This window comes from Rhinopithecus roxellana, chromosome 2 (genome assembly GCF_007565055.1).
Source record: "Rhinopithecus roxellana isolate Shanxi Qingling chromosome 2, ASM756505v1, whole genome shotgun sequence".
Taxonomy (NCBI): Eukaryota; Metazoa; Chordata; class Mammalia; order Primates; family Cercopithecidae; genus Rhinopithecus; species Rhinopithecus roxellana.
In genome coordinates, this window is record NC_044550.1 from 39,875,748 (window position 1) to 39,896,554 (window position 20,807).

Here is a 20,807-nt window from a genome sequence, read left to right on the forward strand (position 1 = left end):
AATTGGAAAAGAAAAATCTTAAAAAGAAAGACATGAATAATGGCGTTCAGTGTTGGTTGGTGTCATTTCTCACAGACCAATTACCTACATTCTGGGTGGACTGGAGAATAGAGATTAGCATCAGTCAAATCCCGTGGTTAAAGCGTTAACTAGAATGTCCATTCATTTCTCAAGAAGTGTGGCAGAGAGCAAAGGATTGTACCTATCAGCTGTTCCTAAGAAAGAAAGTAAACACTCCCAACATGCACTGAGGCACAGGGAGTGGCTCAGGTTTCTTACACTTCCCTGCTGTGGCGAAAAGAAGAAATAATTAACAGCTCCTTGGGCTCTAGGATCGCTGATCGCGTGGGGGGCACTGCACGCTCCCGGCCGAGCCATGCTCTGGCAGGAGACACGCGCCGCCCCTGAGCCCGCGCGGACCTCGGACCTCCCCTACAGGTGAGTGACTCGCGAAGTCCCAGCCCGGCAGAGACAGGGCACTTGTTTCCCTCTACCAGAGTTCCTGACCCAGCCAAGAACAAACCGCGGAGCAAGTTCAGCCCAACAGCGAGGGTGAAAAGGCTCCTCCTGCTCACAGTGTGAATAACAGGTGAAAATGGGGGTAGGGGAAAGAACTTTCTAATCCACTCTCTGGGGTCAGGTTGAGGGCAAGTTATTAGAAAGCAGAATCCATAGGCTGCAAAGTTAAGTGTGTGTGTGTCATAGCGGCCTGAATCGCGCACATCACTTTTCCTTTTGATTTTCTCAGAATGTGCTTTCCTAACCAAGGTAAGCTTGCAGGGTGGGAGGGAGAGAGGGGAAGGAAGGAAGGAAAAGGGTGCAGAGAAGGGCTTGGAGGTAAATGTGACCACAGGACCCCTCCTCCCTTTAGTTCAATGAGCCATTTACCTGGCAAAAATCATGCCTTACAAAGATGCCTTAAAATGCCATTAAATGAGCCATTTTACCTAGCAAAAATCCTTAAAATGCCTTAAAATGAGCCATTTTACCTAGCAAAAATCGTGCCTTACAAAGATGCTAGACTTCTGGATGGCATCCTCCTTCCTCTGAGTATCCTTATGGTTAGAATATGGTGTTGAATCATCACACTGGAAAGATCTTAACTGAGGGTTCAGCTAAACTTTTATTTGTTTCTGCAAAGTGACAGAAAGCATGACCCCCACCCCACAAAAAAAAAAAAAATAGAATTTTTAATATACGCTTTCACCAAACAATGAAAGAATAAACAAATAATTAAATGGGAGTCCATGAGTTAAGGATATGAATTCTGAAGCAGGAGAGTGGTAGGTTCAAAGCTTGGCTTTGCCACTTTATTAGTTTGCCCCTTCGAAAGTTTCTTAACCTAAGCCCCAAAAGTTTGTCTATAAAACAAGCATGATCAAAGGATCTGCCCCACAGGGCTTTCTTTGATGGGAACTGAACACTCAGCAAGTGTTCTGTAAGTGGTACCTCCTGTTAGCATTAAGAATAAGCTGCTCTGCCAAAGGGGCCATTGTTAGGGAGGGCAAGCTGAACTAGGGAGACCAGACAGTGTGTATTAGGATGCTGGAATTGAACTGGTTCCCAGAGAGTGGGTCCAAGACAGGCAAGCAGGTGACAGGTGTGCTAGGATCATATCTCTGGGCAGGAACGAAATGACCTGGCTTCTTTCCATTTTTCAGATAGAGTATGTGGTGACAAATTCAGATATATTTGCTACTCAATCACTTTTCTTTTGAAAAACTCACATTTATATTAATCTGTTGTTCCTAAAAAGAAAACAGAATTTTAGAGTAAGAGAGTTACACACAATCTCATATTGTGGAATTCATCCCATTTGGGTTTTATAAAGGAGACTGCTTTTGAATAACTTTCATCAATTTAGATCATATAATCCATGTCTTTATATTTCAGCACATATTGAATTTTTTGTATTGAAGTGATGTTTTTAATTTGTGGTGATGGACAAGAGACATGAAAGAATAATACTTGTATTTGTCAGTCTCTACCTCTTAAGCTTAAATTACAGGAAAGTAGCTTTATTTTATGAGGTTTTACTTAAACAGCACTTTTGTCAATGTTGTTAGTTATTAATGTTGCTAATTTTCTTGAGGGGACCAACTTAGTATCTATGACTAGTAATTTCCATTGATGTCATTTTTATCTTGTTATTTTCTTAAGTAAAACAAAGAGTTTGCAGTATACCCTAACTTAATATCATCAGTGTTCTAATGGATTCTTTTTTCAAATTGCAGAGTTGAAATTCTTCTGTGTATTTATAATTAGATATTGACTGGAGAATTGTGGATAGAATTCTAGAGCCAACCTAACTGAAGTTTACATGTTACTGCCCTCTGGGGTCTGATTGTGTTTAGTATGGTTTAGCTAAAAACTTATAAAGGAATCAAATTGAATTAGAATAAGTTAGGGCTCCAATATTCACTAAACACTTTCCAAAGAGGAAATATACTTTTATGCTGAATTTACATATTGTTATACATCCTTAAACCATGTTATTTGCCTTTATATTTATTAATAGGCACATGTCTAAATAAAGAATAGTAGCGCCAATTGAGATAAATTTATTTAACTATATTTGAAATTCATTTGAGATTAATCTATTTAACCATAACTGGATGTAAGTCTTCCTAGTTAAAATCTGGATGGATAGATAGATAGATAGATAGATAGATAGATAGATGTAAACTTTATATCTATACATTAGAATATTGTGTTGAGTTTACATTTATTCTACTATTTCTCACCTGTATAACATTTTATTATAAACTATTAAATATTTTGTTCAATCAGAGAGAGAGAGAAAGAAAGAGAGAAAAGAGTGACAGAGAGAGACCCCGCAATGATTAAGAAAAAATTAACCTTTTCAGTTATATTCAAAATAGTGTAATATGTATGTAACAGTCTTTTAAGCATGTAATTAAAAGTTCTACACCTGATTCTTCTTTTAATTTCCTAAAAAAGAAACATCTTATACTTTTAACTGAAATAGAAACCCAATGCCAACAGTCCATTTGCTTATATAGATTCATTGATAACAACGTGGGTGGAGAATTCACAGTTACTAGAGATACATGGACTTCATATAAAAGCTTAGATTTTTAAAATATTCAAGTATAGGCCATTTGAAAATACAACCTCTGAGAAAGGAATTCTGAATATTTTCCCTTTACACTAAAGTTAGAGAGTTGTTCTGTTGCAAAAATTAATTTGTGTCTTTAAAATTATCATCAGTTATAGTGTTTTCATCACTTTCATAACATAATCTCAACAACCAAACTTAACTAATACCACTGCTTTTAGGAGTTGAACATGAAGTGTCTCCTATTTAAGTAATAAGGGTGTTATCTTAAAGGAAAACTTCATCATTACCCAGAGCCTAGGAAAGGAGCTTAAGAAGAGAGAGTGTCGATTCTTTTGCAGCCAACAGACAAACAGGAAAAATGAGTCGTGATCTTTGTGAAGTCAACCTAAGAATTTCTACTGGGAAGCTCAGGTGAAGCAGAAAATCCTTGAGCTCCACCACACCAGTAATTCCAGAAGATGCTGTTGGCAGACTGAGCAGCTCCTCCCAGACCCAGTGGTGGCAAGATGTCTTAAGTGCATTAATACAAATTTGCTTCTCTGACTGTTCCTGCTTTCTTTATCTCCCTGAGGGCACCTTGAGCAGAATAAAATTCATGACATTGGTACCATGTAAATATACAATAGAAGAGTAAAGGTTTGGCATTTCCAATTAGATTCCACTTGAACTGAGGGCAGTGGCATGCTCACATAGAAGTGTGTTTGATTCATATTCTGCTTAGTCCTCTCTTAGATTAAATGATTATAATACATTATTTCTATCTCAAAACCAACAATTGCTGACTGCAATAATATAACTTAATCAAGTGATAGTTTGTATATGCCAACTCTTGACTTTTACTGTCTCTGCAAATAAAGCACATTTTAAGAAAAAATATGGAGCCAAATGCTTCCCAGAAACCATCACTTTGTTAACTCTTCTCCTTTTCTTAGAGATCTAGATACTGGATGGAATTATAGTTGTTTTGTCTCATTTTCTTGAAGTGATGTAATTGCATATAACTCTGCTCTTCTCTACTCCAAGTTTCCAAGTCATAACTTTGGGAAAACAACTTCATGATTGCTTCTTCAAGCTGAAACAATATTTTATTAAAAAGACTCTCCATGTGTACAGCCCTTAATATAGTCTTATCTCATAATTGAAATACACACTTGCTAGTCTAGTGCGATACTTTCTGTTCTTTTTTTAAGTAGCTTTTACTGGGGACGCGGGTGAGAGAGATGTAACATATATTCCTTGTATATGATTTAGAAAGTACATACAAAATTAAAAAAAGAAATAATTATCACACATAATGTCTTAGCTCTTAATTTTGCCGTTAATATTATAACGTACTTCTCTGTATGTTGGATGTATTCAATATTTTGTGTACGTTTTATCTATATGCCTGCATATATTCACTCACTTTAGTAAGAAGACACAGAAATGAAATAGCAATAATTGTGTTCTAAAGGACCTAGTAGTCAAATTAAGTAAAATAAAATATGGTTAGAGAGAGAGAGCAATAAGTAATTAGAAAGCTACAGAAAAGTTCCTGTGAAATTTCAGAAGCAAGAGAAATTGTCTTTGGCTGGGAAATACAGGGAAGTTAGCACCTGTATATATTTACATATATATGTGTGTGTATATACATACATATATGTATATAAGTTCTTTGTAAAATCATGAACATTGTGACACTTTGTGCACCTTGTGGCCTCAAAAATAAGAGGCTATAGATATAGATACACGCTATACTTTCTGTGCCTAGCATGGTAGCAAGTGCAGAGAAGGAACTCCCGAAATACTTGTTGAATTTACAAATGAATGAACCAAATTTTCCACTTTTAGACATGTAACCATTTAATTAACTCATGCTTGGATAACAGGAAGTTGCTTTAAATGACTGACCCATTTGATTTAACTTGTGCTAGAGTTCACTTCCTGTCCTCTGGCCTCATTCTGGTCACAAGGCAACTGGTAAGCCCAGGCAAGCCCACCTCTAGGCAGGAATGCAGAGCCAGGGGAGGTGAACCACGTTCCAGCGTTGCTGGAAGGCTGATGCTGCCCAACACTGCCTCCTCAGGCTCCAGATCTCTTTGGCCTGCTCAGACCAATTCTACCTCTCCTAGGACTTCTAGTGCTGTTCATTTCTCCAGGACTTAATTGCTGACCTATCTAATTCCCTGTCTCTCCAGCTTCGTTGTTTCTGGACACAATGAAAAAGTAAATAACCAAACTCATTAAATAATGATCTTATTGTACACACAATCTAAGTCAATAATCTTTGGCTCCAGGGCCTACATAGATTTGTAACAACCATCTTCCTCCTCAAGTTTTAGTTTATTATGTTTTACCAAAATAGCTGAACATCCCAAGTAAGTCCTCCAGGCTTTTAGACCTGTAATTTTTTCTTTCTTCATAAATTCTCTTCCTCTTTGCTATTCATGACTTCTCTGTTATTCTCCTCTTAAGTCTTTGAGAAAACTTGCTCAGATGCTTATATCTACCAAGCCTTTATAATTTAGAAGATTTTCACAAGGGCCGTAGCAGGTTTTAATTTGCTATGCATCATGGTGAATGGGAATGGGAAGATGAGCATGAAAAACTATTTGAATTCATAGATCTATGCCTTGCTTCATTGTTTGGTTTGTTCGGTTTGTTCTTTATTTTTTCTTTTCTTTTCTTTTCTTTTTTTTTTTTTTTTTGAGACAGAGTCTCACTCTATTGCCCAGGCTGGAGTGCAATTATGCAATCTTGGCTCACTGCAACCTCCGTCTCCCAGGTTTAAGCAGTTCTCGGGCCTCAGCCTCCCAAGTAGCTGGGATTACAAGTGTGTGCCACCACACCTAGCTAACTTTTGTATTTCACTTCACTGTTAATACTAACAATAAGAGTTTTACCAAATCATATTCTTACCTTTCAGATATTTAAACCGTTTGAATATTTTATTTACCCAATTTTTAGATCAGACAAGAACAATATTATTTCCTACTCAAATATTATATGCTGCCTATGAATGAAAATTTTATCCTGTTTTTACTTTCTTACATTAAATTATATTCAACTGTCTTCCTTCCTAAAGTCTGAGAATAATGTAAGAGCCTTGGAAATCCTTTCATCACATCTTCTGAAGTCTTCTGAAGGTGGCTGTGAGTTACTTCAGCATAGATCACAAGTTTGTCACTGTAACTACATTGCAATTATTTGCCCTCTTTAATGATATCTTTGATATTTCTTATGAATGCAAATAAAGAGTGAGCCAGTTGGAAAGCCACTGCAATGATTTGATTATAAGAAGCTGCTATCAGTGGTTCTTCAGTTCCAAATAACCCCAGTGTCTGGTGAGGGGAGCAAGCTGTCTGGTTCTTAGATGGCCTTCTTTCTACGCTCTGACATGGTGAAAGGGTCCAGGCAGCTTCTGAGTTCTCTTTTATAAGGGTACTAATCACGTTCATGATCCTCACTATCATGACCTAATCACCTCCCAAAATCCTCACCTGTTAATACTATTGCATTGGTGATTAAGTTTCAACTTGTAAGTTTTGTGGGGATACAAACATTCAGACTGCAGCAGAAGGAGGCCCTTTAGTAGACTGACACAATAATCCAGGGAAAAGATTATGGTGACTTGGCTTAGGGTAGTAGTAGTGGAAATCAAAGCTTTCGAATTTGGATTATGTTAGTGGTACATTGAATAGGACTTACTTTTGGATTGAATTCAGCTTATTGTGAAAGAGGAAAAAAATGAGACTAAATATTAGTTTTGATGCCTAGATGGGAAAGAATTGTGGAGGAGGAAATTCTAGAGCGTGGGAGAAAGTCAGTGGTTCTGTTTCAGTCGTGTAGATATTGAGATGCCTGGTACCCATCTAAGTAGAGATTAGGTAGGTGGTGACATGCGCCTGGAGCTCAGCAGAGATTATGGGCTGGAGACGGATTAGATTACCTGAAAGAATGTATAGATAGACAAGAAAGGATGGCTGAGAATGGACACTCAAACAAGCCAGTATTTAGTGATCATGTAAAGGAGGAGTCAGCAAAGGAGACTAGTGTTGAGGCCTGTGAGATAGCAGGAAAATAGAGCAAGATGATTGTTTTTCATGGTTTGTCTCAAAAGCGTCAAGAGGAAAATGTTGTAAAAGGTAGGAAAATCAATCTTGTCAAATGCTGCTAAGAAGTGAAGCAATGAGGAGAGAAGTGAACTCTGGCAAGGTATAGGCTCTTGGAACATGGGTGGAGAAGTGGAGGTAGGGCTAAATTAAAGGAATATATGATGAATAATCTGGGTCCAGGAGGAAGAAGGAAGTGTTTGGGCCCCAGGGTCATCACTGGGGGATCTCATTAGGGGACATTAAAAACCCTTTTGGTGGGTTATTAGAATGACAAAATCCAGGGGCAAAACTGAAGTTTTAGAAGCTGGAGTAACCTGTGTAACCTGTATAACCAAATTGCCCAGACCAAATCCTGTGAATGAGTAACTGGGATTCATTGGGCTCATGGAGCATGTTGTGTCTGTGTCCCCAAGGCAGCATAAAATGCCCATGTGGCTTCTGACATATAGAATTACTTTGCCTGGAGACTAAGCTTCTGTCTCTCTGGCATGAGTCCTTCAGGTGTCCTGCATGAGACCTGCCAATGATGTGCTATCAGAGTATGCCATTTCCAACTAGAGAAGCACCATTCTTTGAGCAAGAAGATAGCAATAGAAAAGAAAGTAAGGTATAAATCAATAATGACAATACAGGTAGAAAGCAGAGTGATGACAACAGTGTGGATTCAAAGGTCATGGGGAGACTTAAAGATGTCCCACTGGGGACTAAAAGGGACCAGATATCTGGAGCTGCAGTGAGGAGGGCCCTCTGCTGCCAGGGGAATTGGTGAGAAGAGACTCAATGACATGAAATTTCGTTAGATTACAAGGCCTGGTGTTGAAGAAATGTTTCAATTTGGAGCTTGGAAAGGTAGGTTTGGGTGGAATTGAAGAAAGCCTGAAAGCCAGGTTAAGGGACTTGGGCTGTATTTATTAAGAAAGATATCAGGATGGTTTGTGACCAAATAGGTGATGGGATGATCAGAATCATAAAAGCCTAAAATGAGACTCCAGCCAAGCATTCATCCTGAAAACTGTAACAAAGGACCTAATGAGTTCAACAACATGCTGTAAGGAAAAAGATGCATCAGAGATTTTATGAGAAGAGAAGAATAGCTTTCCTGTTTTCTTTTTTTTTTTTTTTCCTGGTATTCTGAAGAGTTGGGGCATAAAAATTCCTAATTTTTATTCATCTTACCCAACCCAAATAACCTGATGTGAAAGGAAAAGGAGGAAATCCACCACCCCACACACACACCATTTTTAAAAAAAAAGAAAACTGCACGCTCTCTTGTCCATCTTTTTATTCTGGTTATACCCCCTAAAATCTTATAGGCTTGGAGCCATGACAACTGAATATTCAATTTTTGCAAAATAGAATGATCAGAAAAGATTATACTTTACATCTCTGGTCACACCCTAATGCCATTCATATGAACATATAAAGGAGGAGATTATTCACATCTGACCACAGTTTCCAGAGCCGGAAGGAGACTTGAATTACATCATATCTAATCAACTCTTCAAGTCAGAGCTTGATTTTAGCTGCCTAGAATTGCAGTTGTGTTCTGCTGACTGGGGCAAGGTTCAGCCAGTTTGGGTGAGTTAGTGCAAAAGAAGGAATATGATCCCTTATACAGAATTACATAAATCAATAGAGTCATATTTATTTTGCTAGAAATATGTCTAAAACAGACTTACCAAATTGTTTAGTCCATCCTTGTCTTGAGTTACTGTTTCTGTAGTTTTTCATTTACATAATACATTTTTCTGTATTTTTGCTTATATATGACATACTACTCAAAAACTTTCTAAAACATTCTTATACTCTAGAGACACAACAAAATACTCAACTTAAATCAGATACTAATTTATGAATGCATTATAGGAACAAATCATTAATATTGTTCTCATGTTTAGGATACCCTCAGACCATCTCAAAAAAGAGGAAAAGATGACTATGATGGTTCATCAGTACCCCTCTTGGATCTTCATTAATGAGAGGACATTCATAACCAGGTAACCACACACCTTATATTATACATTATCCTACTCACCAGTCATTTGTGGAATATACCAAAGTTTTCTAAGCATGATGTATGATCAACAAGATTAATAACATGAATCCTCAGTAGAGATACTAGATAAGAAGTTGAAAAAGTATGTTCCTAAAGACTCCCAAATTTATTCTCTCATGGAACAATCACTAATATTTTATTTAACAGTGGTTTTATTTTATTAAAAGTGACATTACTGTTTTAATAGTTGGGATAGTACTGAAGAGCAGCATCAGGTGAAAGATCTAAGGCTTCTCCTAAATGATAGTTCTAAGGAATTAACCCCAGGGCCAAAAACATTATGCCCTGTCCTAACCTCTCCCTCCCTTGCTCTTCATGACACTTTATTTTTACTGGTTCCCTCTTGACATTAGATTATGCAATATATGGCCGACATCCACAACTTTTCTTATACCCAGCAAACCATATCTCACATTGCTTTGGGAACAATAGAGTAGGGGCTTAAAAGCTATAAGAGTAAAGATGAAAACTGAAACTGGCCAAGCTGTAGCAGAGGCTGGGGGCTGAGGGGAAATGAAATCATGCAAAACCAAGTGGTACTGAAACATGACCCAAATCTTATGGGGGATGGAAAAAAGAATAAAGCCAAATAAATGATAGAGAGAAGGGGAAGTGAATGATGCAGGGCTGGGCAGTAGAAAAGTGAAGGAAACAAATATGATCAAATACAGAAATAAAGCCACAGCTGGACGATAAGGATGAACTATAAGCAGTGGGAAAAAGACATGATGCAAAGGATAAAGGATCCACTGACTTATTCCTCAAACACTTATTGACTGCTCAATGTGAACAGATATTTTTTCAGACCCGAGCATTCAGTAATGAACCAAACAAAATCCTTACTTTCATGGGGTTACATCATAAAGTCAGGATACAATCAATATGTAAGATAAATGCTGAGGAAATGGAGTAAAGAGTGCTGGAGATAGAGAGCGGAAATGGTTCTGATTGCATGTTCCTTCCTCAGTGAGGAGGAAGCATTGGAGGAAAAGCCTGCAGAAAGGGAGAAAGCAAGCCATGCAGATTTCACAGGTATTCCAGGCAAGGGGAATGGCAACTCCGCAGCCCAAAGACAGATGCGTATTTGTAAGGGTCAGGGAGGACAGTGTGGGGAAATGGAAGTAGAAAGACAGCAGGAGAAGATGAGGCCAAATGGGCGCAGAACATGTAGGGTTTGATAGGCCATCATGAGGCTTGGTATTTCCCACTAAATAAGATGAGAAGCTGTGGAAGGATATTGAGCACATGAGTGACAATATCAGTGTGGCTGCTGTGTTAAGAACACAGTAGAGAGGGGACAAGAGTGGAAACAGAGAAGTTACCAAGGAGCTGACAGTCCAGGGTGGAGATGAAGGTGGCTTGAACCAAGGTGGCAGCAGTAGAGGCAGAAAACAATGGTCAGATTCTGTATATATTTTGAAGACCAACACAATAGGATTATTTCCAGAAGGGTTAGACATGGGGTATGAGAGAAAGAGAATAACCAAGGATCATTCTAAAAATTTTGATCTAGAAAAATGGAGTTAACATTTTGTGAAATCATGAGGAGAAGCAGGAGCTACAGGAGGAGCAGGTTTGCAGTTGAGGATCCAGAATTCAGTCCTGGACACATTACATTTGAGATGGAATAAGAAGCATTTCTTAAAAATGAGGTCCATGGACCACCTGCTTCTGAATCAGATGCCTGCTCACAGTATAGACCCTAGGCTTCACCCCAGAACGAATCATGTGATTCTGATGCATACTGAAGTCTGAGAACAAATGCTCACAGTAGGAAAGGATTAAAGTTCGGAGAACTTTTGACCTCCTAACATAAACAAAATTCCTGGAGCTGGGGGAAATCTCTGCCAGGCTGTCACCAGAAATTATAACAATGCCACTGACCAACTGTGATATCCAGCATACCACAAATCTGGCAAACACACCTACTCATTTATTCACTTGGCAAGTAGTGTTTTAGCTCCCTCTCTATACTAGGCATTGTTGTGGTGAACAAGACAAAAATTAACAATTTATTGAGGTATTTTTATTTTCCTGCACAGAACTACATGAAAAGAATGGAAATTAATAATAAAACAGAATCTTCATAATCAGAATTTTGGCTTCAGCAAATTTCATGAGGATTACATATGATCAGTAAAATAAGAGGTCCTGATATTAATAATAGCACTGTAGGCAACATAACGTTTTTATCCCACTACTGGATGAGAATTCTGAGTTTAGAAACTTCCCTGTTCAAAGGGTATTAGCATAGGTTAGTTAGCTTTGTGCTGGAATGACAAAGCTTCCAGTTGCTGTTTTATTGCCCAGAGTTGTCACTTGCACACTGCTTCACATAGTGAGCTGGGTGGAAAAATAAAATAAAATAAAATAAAATAAAATAAAATAAAATAAAATAAAATAAAATAAAGCTTTTTATTGTTACTTTCAAAGTATTTTCACTTTAGGTCATAGGCTGAAATCTGGGCACTTTTAGAGGTGAATAAATGCTAACCATGTATTTAAAAAAAATTAATGTGGAAGATTAAATCCAGTTTTAGAATGCAGATCACATTTCACTCTCAGAACCTATTAGACTTTTTCTGCTACTTAGGAACCTAACATAAATTTTGCAGTCTATGCCTCTTCTAATGGCAGCTCAAAAGGTACATGTACATTCCTGTCCTTAGTAAATAAGTTTAATTAGCATGATGTAATAAATTTTAGCAGAAAGTGCATTATTCCAAACAGTTTCTTTTTCCAAGCATGTTGGCCAGCAACCTTTGTTGAAACAAAGGAACCAGCCACCTGCACTTCTAAGCACAAATTAAACACAAAGAGCCAGTGTTCCAGAGGCTGCCTCCTACCTGACCAATAGAGCCAGAAGGCAATGTTTGCCCAGGTTTCATGTACAGGGTCTTCTCCTGATCAAAGGAATAGGAGCAAACACTGAGTGCCCCTGTGAGTCCTGAAGGTAAGTTTCTAAGGGGAGAGCATCTTCTCCTGAAGAAGGCTAAATACCTGTCTTTAATTAAAGTATAAGAGAGCCTGTTCTGACATATTTGTATAGAAAGCTAGAATTTTAAAATAAGCCAGAGATAGAGGATTTTAACTGCATGTTTGGAAGCATCTACTTAAAAAATTAGAATTTTTTTCCACATGGGGATTGTTTTTAAAAATTCACATTATTCATGTTTGATGATCCAGTGAAATGAAAAGCAATTATTATGAGAAACTGGGTATCACATCTGTTATTTTGTCGCAAAAAAGGTCAATAACGTCATCACAAGATATGTGAAAGAAGGACATTCATTAAGTATTTTTTTATATCTGATATTTTTCAATAAGCATATATGGTCAACAGTCATTGAGTATATCAATATGACTCAATAATCGGTTATTCCTAGTAAAATTGATCTACTTTGTCGTTACCTATTTTATCAATTAAGGAGGTTTAAAAATAATGAGATCATTTATCTGCCCAAGATATACTAAAAATGTTCTCATAGAAAGTCGAATGAAGTCAAAATTCAGACTCCAGAAATACATTACACATATGGAATTTATTTGAATTTCTGGATGTGCAAATTTTCTATACCGTATTCCCTAAGAGAGCATACCATGGGCAAGGAGGAGGAGGAGACGAGGGGAGGGAAGGAGAGAGGAGGGGAGAGGAGGGGAGGGGAGGGGAGTGGATGGGAGGGAGGGGAGGGGAGGGGAGAAAAGAGAAGAAGAAGTAGCTGTCCTACTCATGGAGCTTGCAGTCTGAAGCTGTAGCTCAAACCTAAGCCTTTATCAGAACCACCTGGATTGTTCTTTAAAAGAAAGATTGCTAGGCTCCATCCCCAGAGTTTCTGATTCAGGAGTTCTAGGGTGTGGTGAATATTTGCATGTCTAAGTTCCCAGGTGGTACAGATGCTGCTGGTCTGGGGATCATACTCTGAGGTCCACATAGGTCTAAAGACCTGAAACAAACTGACAGGTATTCTGAGGGAAGGAACCCAGTTCTGTGAAAGAATACAGCCCTAGTTTAAACAAGAGATCCAAGAAGGCTTCCCTAGAAACAATGTTTTTACAGAGATCTGAGTGAAGAGGGAGCTATAAAAGTTCAGGAGAGTGGGTGGGAGAGTGTTTCTGATGCAGGAAATCTGCCAGAAATTCTTACGGCCATGGAGCAAAGAGTTCCCACCAGTGAAAGGTGCCCAGGGTGCTGGGGTGCAGGACACGGGGAAAATGTCTCTTGAACGGAGGCTGAAGACAAAGGCAGGAGAGAGACCAAACAGGACTTAACCTGCCATAAGGATGTGGGGGTTTTATCCCAAAAGAAATGGAAAGACATTTAAGACATTTAAAGATGTTAACAAAGCAGATGATATGATTAGATAGATTCTACATACTCTAGATTTAGTGTGGAGAATGTTTGGAGGATCCTCTGAATAGCAGCAAGGAGTTTGCTTATTATTATTATTATTATTATTATTATTATTATTATGGAATGTAAAGATAACCAGTGGTGAAAGTCATGGCAGCATTACTGAAGAACAGAGTCAGAGCCAGTGAGTGTAAGAGCCTGTGTGTCACGAAGGCTCCCATTTTCAGGCTCCTGCTCATGTTGATGGCCCTGAGAATCACTGGCTCCCTGTTGTGTTTCAGACCCTCTAGTAACAATACCAAACATCCAGGGACCGAAAGGCATATCACTACAATAAATGAAAGACTTCATTAAATAGGATAGTGTCTCCCTCCCAAGGATGCAAGGGGCATCAGAGTGTGAAGTCAAGGTACTCATTCTCAATAAGCACAGAAGTCCCTATCTGTTCATACACAAAGGGTGTAATTTTACAGCAAGCTTGCATCTGCTCCCATAATATTGGTGTTGTGTGGCACACCTGTGTTTACTTTTCAACTGGCTTTAAAAAAAAAAAAAAAAAAAAAAAAAAAAAAAAAAAAACTGTAAGACTTGTCTCAGAAAAACAGGAAATGGAAGGCTAAACCACAGGCAAATGGGAAGCAAGACCCAAATATGAGCTAAATAGCCTAACTGCTCCATTCCCTCATCTCTATCTTGCATGATGCTGAGGTTTGGGGTACGGATAAACCCATCATCCCAGTAGTGAGCATGGTACCCAATAGATAGTTCTTCAGCCCTTGTCCCCTTCCCTCTCTCTTGCATCTAGTGGTCCCCAGTGCCCGTTGTTCCCATCTTTGTTTCTATATGTACCCAGCGTTAAACTCTCACTTATAAGTGAGAACATGCAATATTTGATTTTCTAATCATCTATTAGTTAACTTAGGATAATAGCCTCCAGCTGCATCCATATTGCTGCAAAGGACATGATTTTGCATTTTTTTATGCCTGCGGAGTATTCCATGGTGTCTGGGTACCACATTGTCTTTATCCAGTCCAGCACAGATGGGCATCTGGGTTGATTCCATGTCTTTGCTATTGTTAATAGTGTTGTGATAAACATAGGGGTGCATATGTCTTTTTGGTAGAATGTTTTATTTTCCTTTGGGTCTATATCCAGTAAAGGGATTGTTGGGTTGAAAGGTAGTTCCACTTTTAGATTTTCGAGAAATCTCCAAACTGCTTTCCGCAGCGACTGGACTAATTTACATTCCCACCAACAGTGTATAAGTGGCCAAAAGACATGGACAGACACTTCTCAAAAGAAGACATACAAGCAGCCAACAAACATGAAAAAATGCTCATTGTCACTAATCAGAGAAATGCAAGTCAAAACCACAGTGAAATACTATCTTACACCAGTCAGAATGGCTTTTATAAAAAAGCCAAAAAATAATATATGTTGGTGAGGCTGCAGAAAAAAGGGAAAACTCCTCAGGTATTTGAAGTCGGAAGACTGAGACAGAATTCAGAGCTTCCTGATAATTTAGGGTTTGCCTTTTTACTTCAATCGAGATAGTCTACTTCTCCACAAATTTCTCAGTTTCCAAACTCTGGAACTCAATCCCTTCATTTGCAAAGGAAATGTGAATAAACTACTTTCCTAGCTGAGGAGGGTCTCTATGCAAAGAATGAAAAGCATTCTTTCTTCATCATTTGAACCAGGAGATGAAGCCAAAAGCAAAAAGACCTGGTACCATGGCTGTTTATGAAAAAGGAGCCAAAATTTGTAATTTTAATTCCAGGATTCAAATGGACAGGAATAAAGGATAAAATGGGTTTGGAAAATTCTGCTTCTGTTTGCAGACATCAGTAATATGGAATGATTATTTGTCTTGGCAAATGGCTTGATGAGAAGGCTTTATTCAGTTTTCTTCTGTGTCCTCATATTTCCTGATGCCATCTTTCCAGAAACATACAAGAGTGTATATTACATTTCTATGAACCTAAAAAAATACCATGAAAGTGTCACACATTTCTTGTATAGAATTTATAGGCCGGGCACGGTGGCTCACACCTGTAATCCCAGCACTTTGGGAGGCCGAAGCAGGTGGATCACCTGAGGTCAGGAGTTGGAGACCAGCCTGGCCAACATGGTGAAACCCCATCTCTACTAAAAATATGAAAATTAGCCTGGCCTGGTGGCAGCCGCCTGTAATCCCAGCTACTCAGGAGGCTGAGGCAAGAGAACCACTTGAACCAGGAGGTGGTGGTTGCAGTGAGATGAGATCACACCATTGCACTCCAGCCTGGGCAATAAGAGTGAAACTCTGTCTCAAAAGAAAAGAAAGAAAGAAAGAAAGAAAAGAATTTATAAGGTGTATAGAATTATAACACAGGAAATAAAAATCACAACCTTAATTCCCAGCAAATAATCAATTTGTTACCTTTACATACTTAATGTAATGTTTAATATGTTTAACTTTAATATTTCATAGTTATTTTATAAAAATATAACATTTTAAAATTTTATAAATTCTAAAATATAAAAATATAAAGTTCTAAATTCAGATTTTTTAACCTGACATATGAAATTGTTACATAGCCTCACTGCTATAATTTAATATCGTGAACAAAATCAGTGGGGAAAAAGAAAGCCTGTGCAAGAGAACTAATTAGCATTATCCTTTTCTGCCTCAGTTTTTCACCTGCTGAAGTCTATTTCAAATGTTTCTGGTTCCTGCTCTTAAACATGGCAACACACACAGTGGGATGTTGTTCTAATTTTTTTGTTTTGTTTTGTTTTGTTTTTTTTGAGACGGAGTCTCGCTCCATCACCCAGGCTGGAGTACAGTGGAGAGATCTAGGCTCACTCCAACCTCCACCTCCCGGGGTTCATGCACTTCTCCTTCCTCAGCGTCTTGAGTAACTGGGATTATAGGCGCTCACCACCACATCCAGCTAATTTTTTCTATTTTTTAGTAGAGACAGGGTTTCACCGTGTTAGCCAGGATGGTCTCGATCTCCTGATCTCATGATCCGCCCACCTCAGCCTCCTTAAGTGCTGGGATGGAATGTTGTTCTGAATGCTGTTGTCACTAAGCAGCTCAGTGGCTGCCTAATTGGAACCATGAACATTTTTCAGGAAGTCTCCAAGAAGCAGAAGTAACACAAACTCAGGAAGCACAGCCAAGGGCTAAATATGACTTTGGCAGCTTTGTTGAGTGTATTTTCCCCTGGGGTTCATTTGTATCACACGGAAGTCTTTCAAGTTTATGTAGGGTGACAGCATATGACAATATTTATGCTTTGTCCTTAGTGGGTTCAAACTGTAAGAATCACTTTGTAAAGAGTAGGACAGGGTTCTTTGGTTTTTAGGGAAGGACTAAGATTGCCACTTAATTATGCTGTAAGTTATTATTAAAACGAGGAAAAAAATATCCTGGTACAACTAATATTTGACATCCACTCTATGGATATGAGACATAATTCACTTCCACCCATAATCCTGTCCCACATTCATGTATATTACAGTTTTATAAAGTTAAATAAAAATTGTTTCTTCCAGCCAGCCAAACACCTGATAAGATTGAGGAACTCATTTCTTACAAAGTATGTTATTCATGGCAAACGTCAGAATAAGGGTAATTCCCGTCTGCTGAGCAGCTGCAATACAGGCCACAAAGTACAAAGTACACCAGAGCATTTTACAGTAAACTCTGTATTACTCATAAAACCAAGCTGGAGCCTTAAAGGAACAGTACCCTGGGATCCCCTCAGCATCCCTCCCCCTGATCTGCCTCCCACCAAGGTCAGTCTCTCCCTGGCTACCTCTCTTCCAGGGCCATGATGAAGAATCCTTGGTATTCATCAGCTTATACCAGGATTCTCTCTCCACACTGCTTGTGGCAGGGTGCCAACTTCTATCCTGGAGAAACTTATAATTTACATGTCCATTTACCTAGAAGTCCAGTTTATATGGAAGTTTGGTTTTCTTCAGTTTAGTGAAAACACCATCTGTATTATATAGTGTTTGATGATGTTTAAAAACACCCTTGTTACTATTGTGATACCATGTTTCATGTTCCAAAAACCAAGGCCTTTTCCTAGAAAATCAATTTTTTTCCACCTCACATATAAAAATGTGAGAAACTTGTGTCTGTTTCTTGGGTGTGCCTTGGACATCACAGACTTGTAAACTGGAAAACTGGACAGAGAATCAATTTCTTATCACCCATTTGAAAGTATTTTAAAGACCATCAAACAGTCTATGCTAAGCAGTCTGATCATGCTGGAAGGTGAACTTTTATGGGTTTGAGGGGGAAAGGTGCACAAATTCTTTTTGAGGGGGTCCATATGTAACACTTAGGTGGACCCTAAAAAAATATGTTAAAATTGCCACTGAGAGGCCACAGTATATATTAAATCAGTGCTCCTCTTATTGAGTAGGGACTGCCCAGATAACACTTTAATGATTGCCTTTGGGTCTTCTAAACCATACAATGCCTGTAATTATTACAGGTCTCTTCTGGACTTTAGAACCTTCCACAGACATGGGACATTTGTTCACCTTTCCAAGGAACATCAGCCTCATTTCTGCACCTCTACCGCACTAGCGTTGCAGTGATCTCACTCATCTTGCTGCCTCTATCTTGTCTTGTACTGATTTCTATTTTCCACATTCTACCTAGTGATCCTTAGTATCATCATGTCTTTCCCCTGCCTGGAATCTTCAATAGCTGCCCAATGCCTGCGAAGTGAATTCCAAGTTTCTTAAAATGGTTCACGGGGCTCATTCATTGCTCAGCATTTCCCATTTTACATGTTGTATTCTTGGAATCCCAACTCTTGAGTTTTTTCTGCGAACTATAGAAATAGCTACATGTCCTTGTTCGTGTTATTTCTTTGCCAGGTAAACTCTTTACACTCTTCTTTTCCTGTTTAATTCTCAGCCACCAAGGTTCACCGTAGGCAACATCTATTCCTTAAAGCTCTCACCCACCCTCTGAGCATGACTGAGGTCTCTTGACTGTGCTCACACAGCAACTGTGTCATGTTGAATAAATGACCTTCTATGGGGTGGTGTAATGTGAATAGACACAGATGATCAACTTAACAGTAATTCTTCACCGTGTTGTTCCCCTAATGCCAAGTTAAATTAGAATGTTACAGACATACATTTTATTTTCCAGGTTATATTAAACATATTGTTTCGTCAGGTACATAAACTAATCATCTTCAAAAGTGTCTCTGGTAAGGTACACACAACTAAAATAAATGTTTGGACAGCATTCACCATTGCTATAGTTTGCTCAGGCAACTTCTAAATTTTCTTTTCTAATTCCTTGCTTTGTATTGCATCACTAATTTACCTAATTTTATTCCAATACTTTAGTTTACTGAGCTCTAATCTTCAACACTCCAAAATCTTTCAAAGTCCAATTAATAATCAAAAAGATTCTGCTCACAGTGAGAAAAATACGGAAGAACTTCTATGGTATCCAACTACGCTGTATTACACAGTGGATTACAGATTGGAAGAGTTTCTTTGCCAAGAGCCAGATTATAAATGTTTCAGGCTTTGTAGGTCATATGGTTTCTGTTACAACTACTCAACTCTGCAGTTATAACAGAAAAACAGCCACAGACAATGAGCAGACAAATTAGTGTGGTGATATTCCAATACAACTTTATTTACAAAAATGGGCAGCCTGGGACCACAGTTTGCCAACTTCTTATGTCATTTGGAGACTTATTTCAGTTGAGGATTTAGTCAGGCTCTATTCAGGTTCAGAAACATTTTCCAACTGCACATGATCCTGAGGTAAACACTTTGAAGGCTGCTCATGCTCTACTATATGATGTACTTTTATCAGAAGCAGAAGTTGAGGGAATAAGATTATGTAAGGCTCCATTTACTTTCATAACAACTCTCACAGCTCAGCATATCAGGAGTTGCATCCCAAGTGTCCCTGAAATTTCTTTACCATAAAATTTCTTTATGGTGAAATTTCTTAACAGTGTTCTGGCACTAAACAATAAGTGCTATAAATCATGTTCATGTTCTTGGCCAGTAGTATGATTTTTAGGAAATAACCTATGACAATGATCCCAGGAGAACAAAATCAGTGTGACCACTGATGTTTAGAAGAGACGTGTTCATTAACGTTAAAAATTTAAAGTAATCCATTTGGGAAATGAACCAACAGTATGGAGGACTTCAGGAGAATCTTTTTTACGGCATTGTGTGGAGTGTATTGATCCTTGGAAATGTACACCTTGAAAATTACAAATGAGAAAAAGCTGATAGTAACATGTATATTTACATGATTTCAAACATGTAACAGTCAGTATATATAAATTCTGTTATTCAATATTCAGTATTTATTGAAGAAGAGCCTACTGTGAGCAAGTTTCTGCTCCGAGAACCAGGAACACAGGAGTGAATAAAGTGCACCAAACTTCCTGCCCTCTCATTTTCTTATGAGACAGTGACAGATACTAAGGATCAAAGGGATTTTAGCATTTGAAATACTTGGAATTTTAATATCATGGCTTGTTGGGTCTTTTTTTTTTTAATATATATGAAACTGCTTATGTGAGAAAGCTTTTCTTCCTTTGTTTATTGTTGTTTAGGAAATGAGAATTTCCTGATAATTTTAATCAACCAGAATTTGTCAGGTCTCTGCTATGTACCAAGTACTCTTCCAGGCACAGGATACAGTGTGAACAAAACATATACATGCCCCTGACCTGTTGGAGCTACATTCAATGGAGGAGACAGAACATAAGGAAATAAGTAAACTATATTGAAGGTGACTCAGGGACAGGGGCAAAGGAGAAAATCAAGATATGAAATGCTGGGAGAAGGTGAACTTTTAGACTGGGTGGTCAGGAAGGACTTCTTGAGAAGATAACTTTTGATTAAATAATTAGAGAAGATGAATGAGCTGGCAAGGTGAAAGTTTGGGGGAAGATCTTTCTGGGTAGAGGGATCAGCAAGTGCAGAGGCCCCAAGATGAGAGTGTGTCTGGAGTGGCCAAGGAACACTAGGGAGGCTGGTGGTTGCATGGAGTGAGGGAAGGGTGGGAGGAAATGAGATGAAAGAGGTAACAGAAGACCAGTTGCATCCAGCCTTTTAAGCCATTGTAAGGATGTTGGCTTTTAATCTGAAAAACAAGAAGACATTGAAGAGTTCTGAGCAAAGAGGAGAGATGGTCAGGTTTGCATTAAAATGGTTTCTGCTGT

At 38.4% G+C, this 20,807-nt stretch overlaps 1 protein-coding gene across 3 annotated transcripts in view; it reads left to right on the forward strand.

Annotated features, from left to right (window-relative positions):
* Positions 1–246: 246 nt before the first annotated feature.
* Positions 247–20,807, forward strand: part of RASSF6 (Ras association domain family member 6) — a 48,512-nt gene continuing 27,951 nt past the window's right edge. Inside the window, exons 1-2 of one of the 3 annotated variants that reach the window (XM_010359001.2) lie at positions 247–438; positions 9,075–9,173. In XM_010359001.2, coding sequence (XP_010357303.1) covers positions 377–438; positions 9,075–9,173 — 161 coding nt within the window. In that variant the 5' untranslated portion in view covers positions 247–376. Of the gene's footprint in view, positions 590–9,074; positions 9,174–20,807 lie in introns of all 3 variants that reach the window. The other 2 variants (XM_010359002.2, XM_030923850.1) reach the window with 2 other exon arrangements.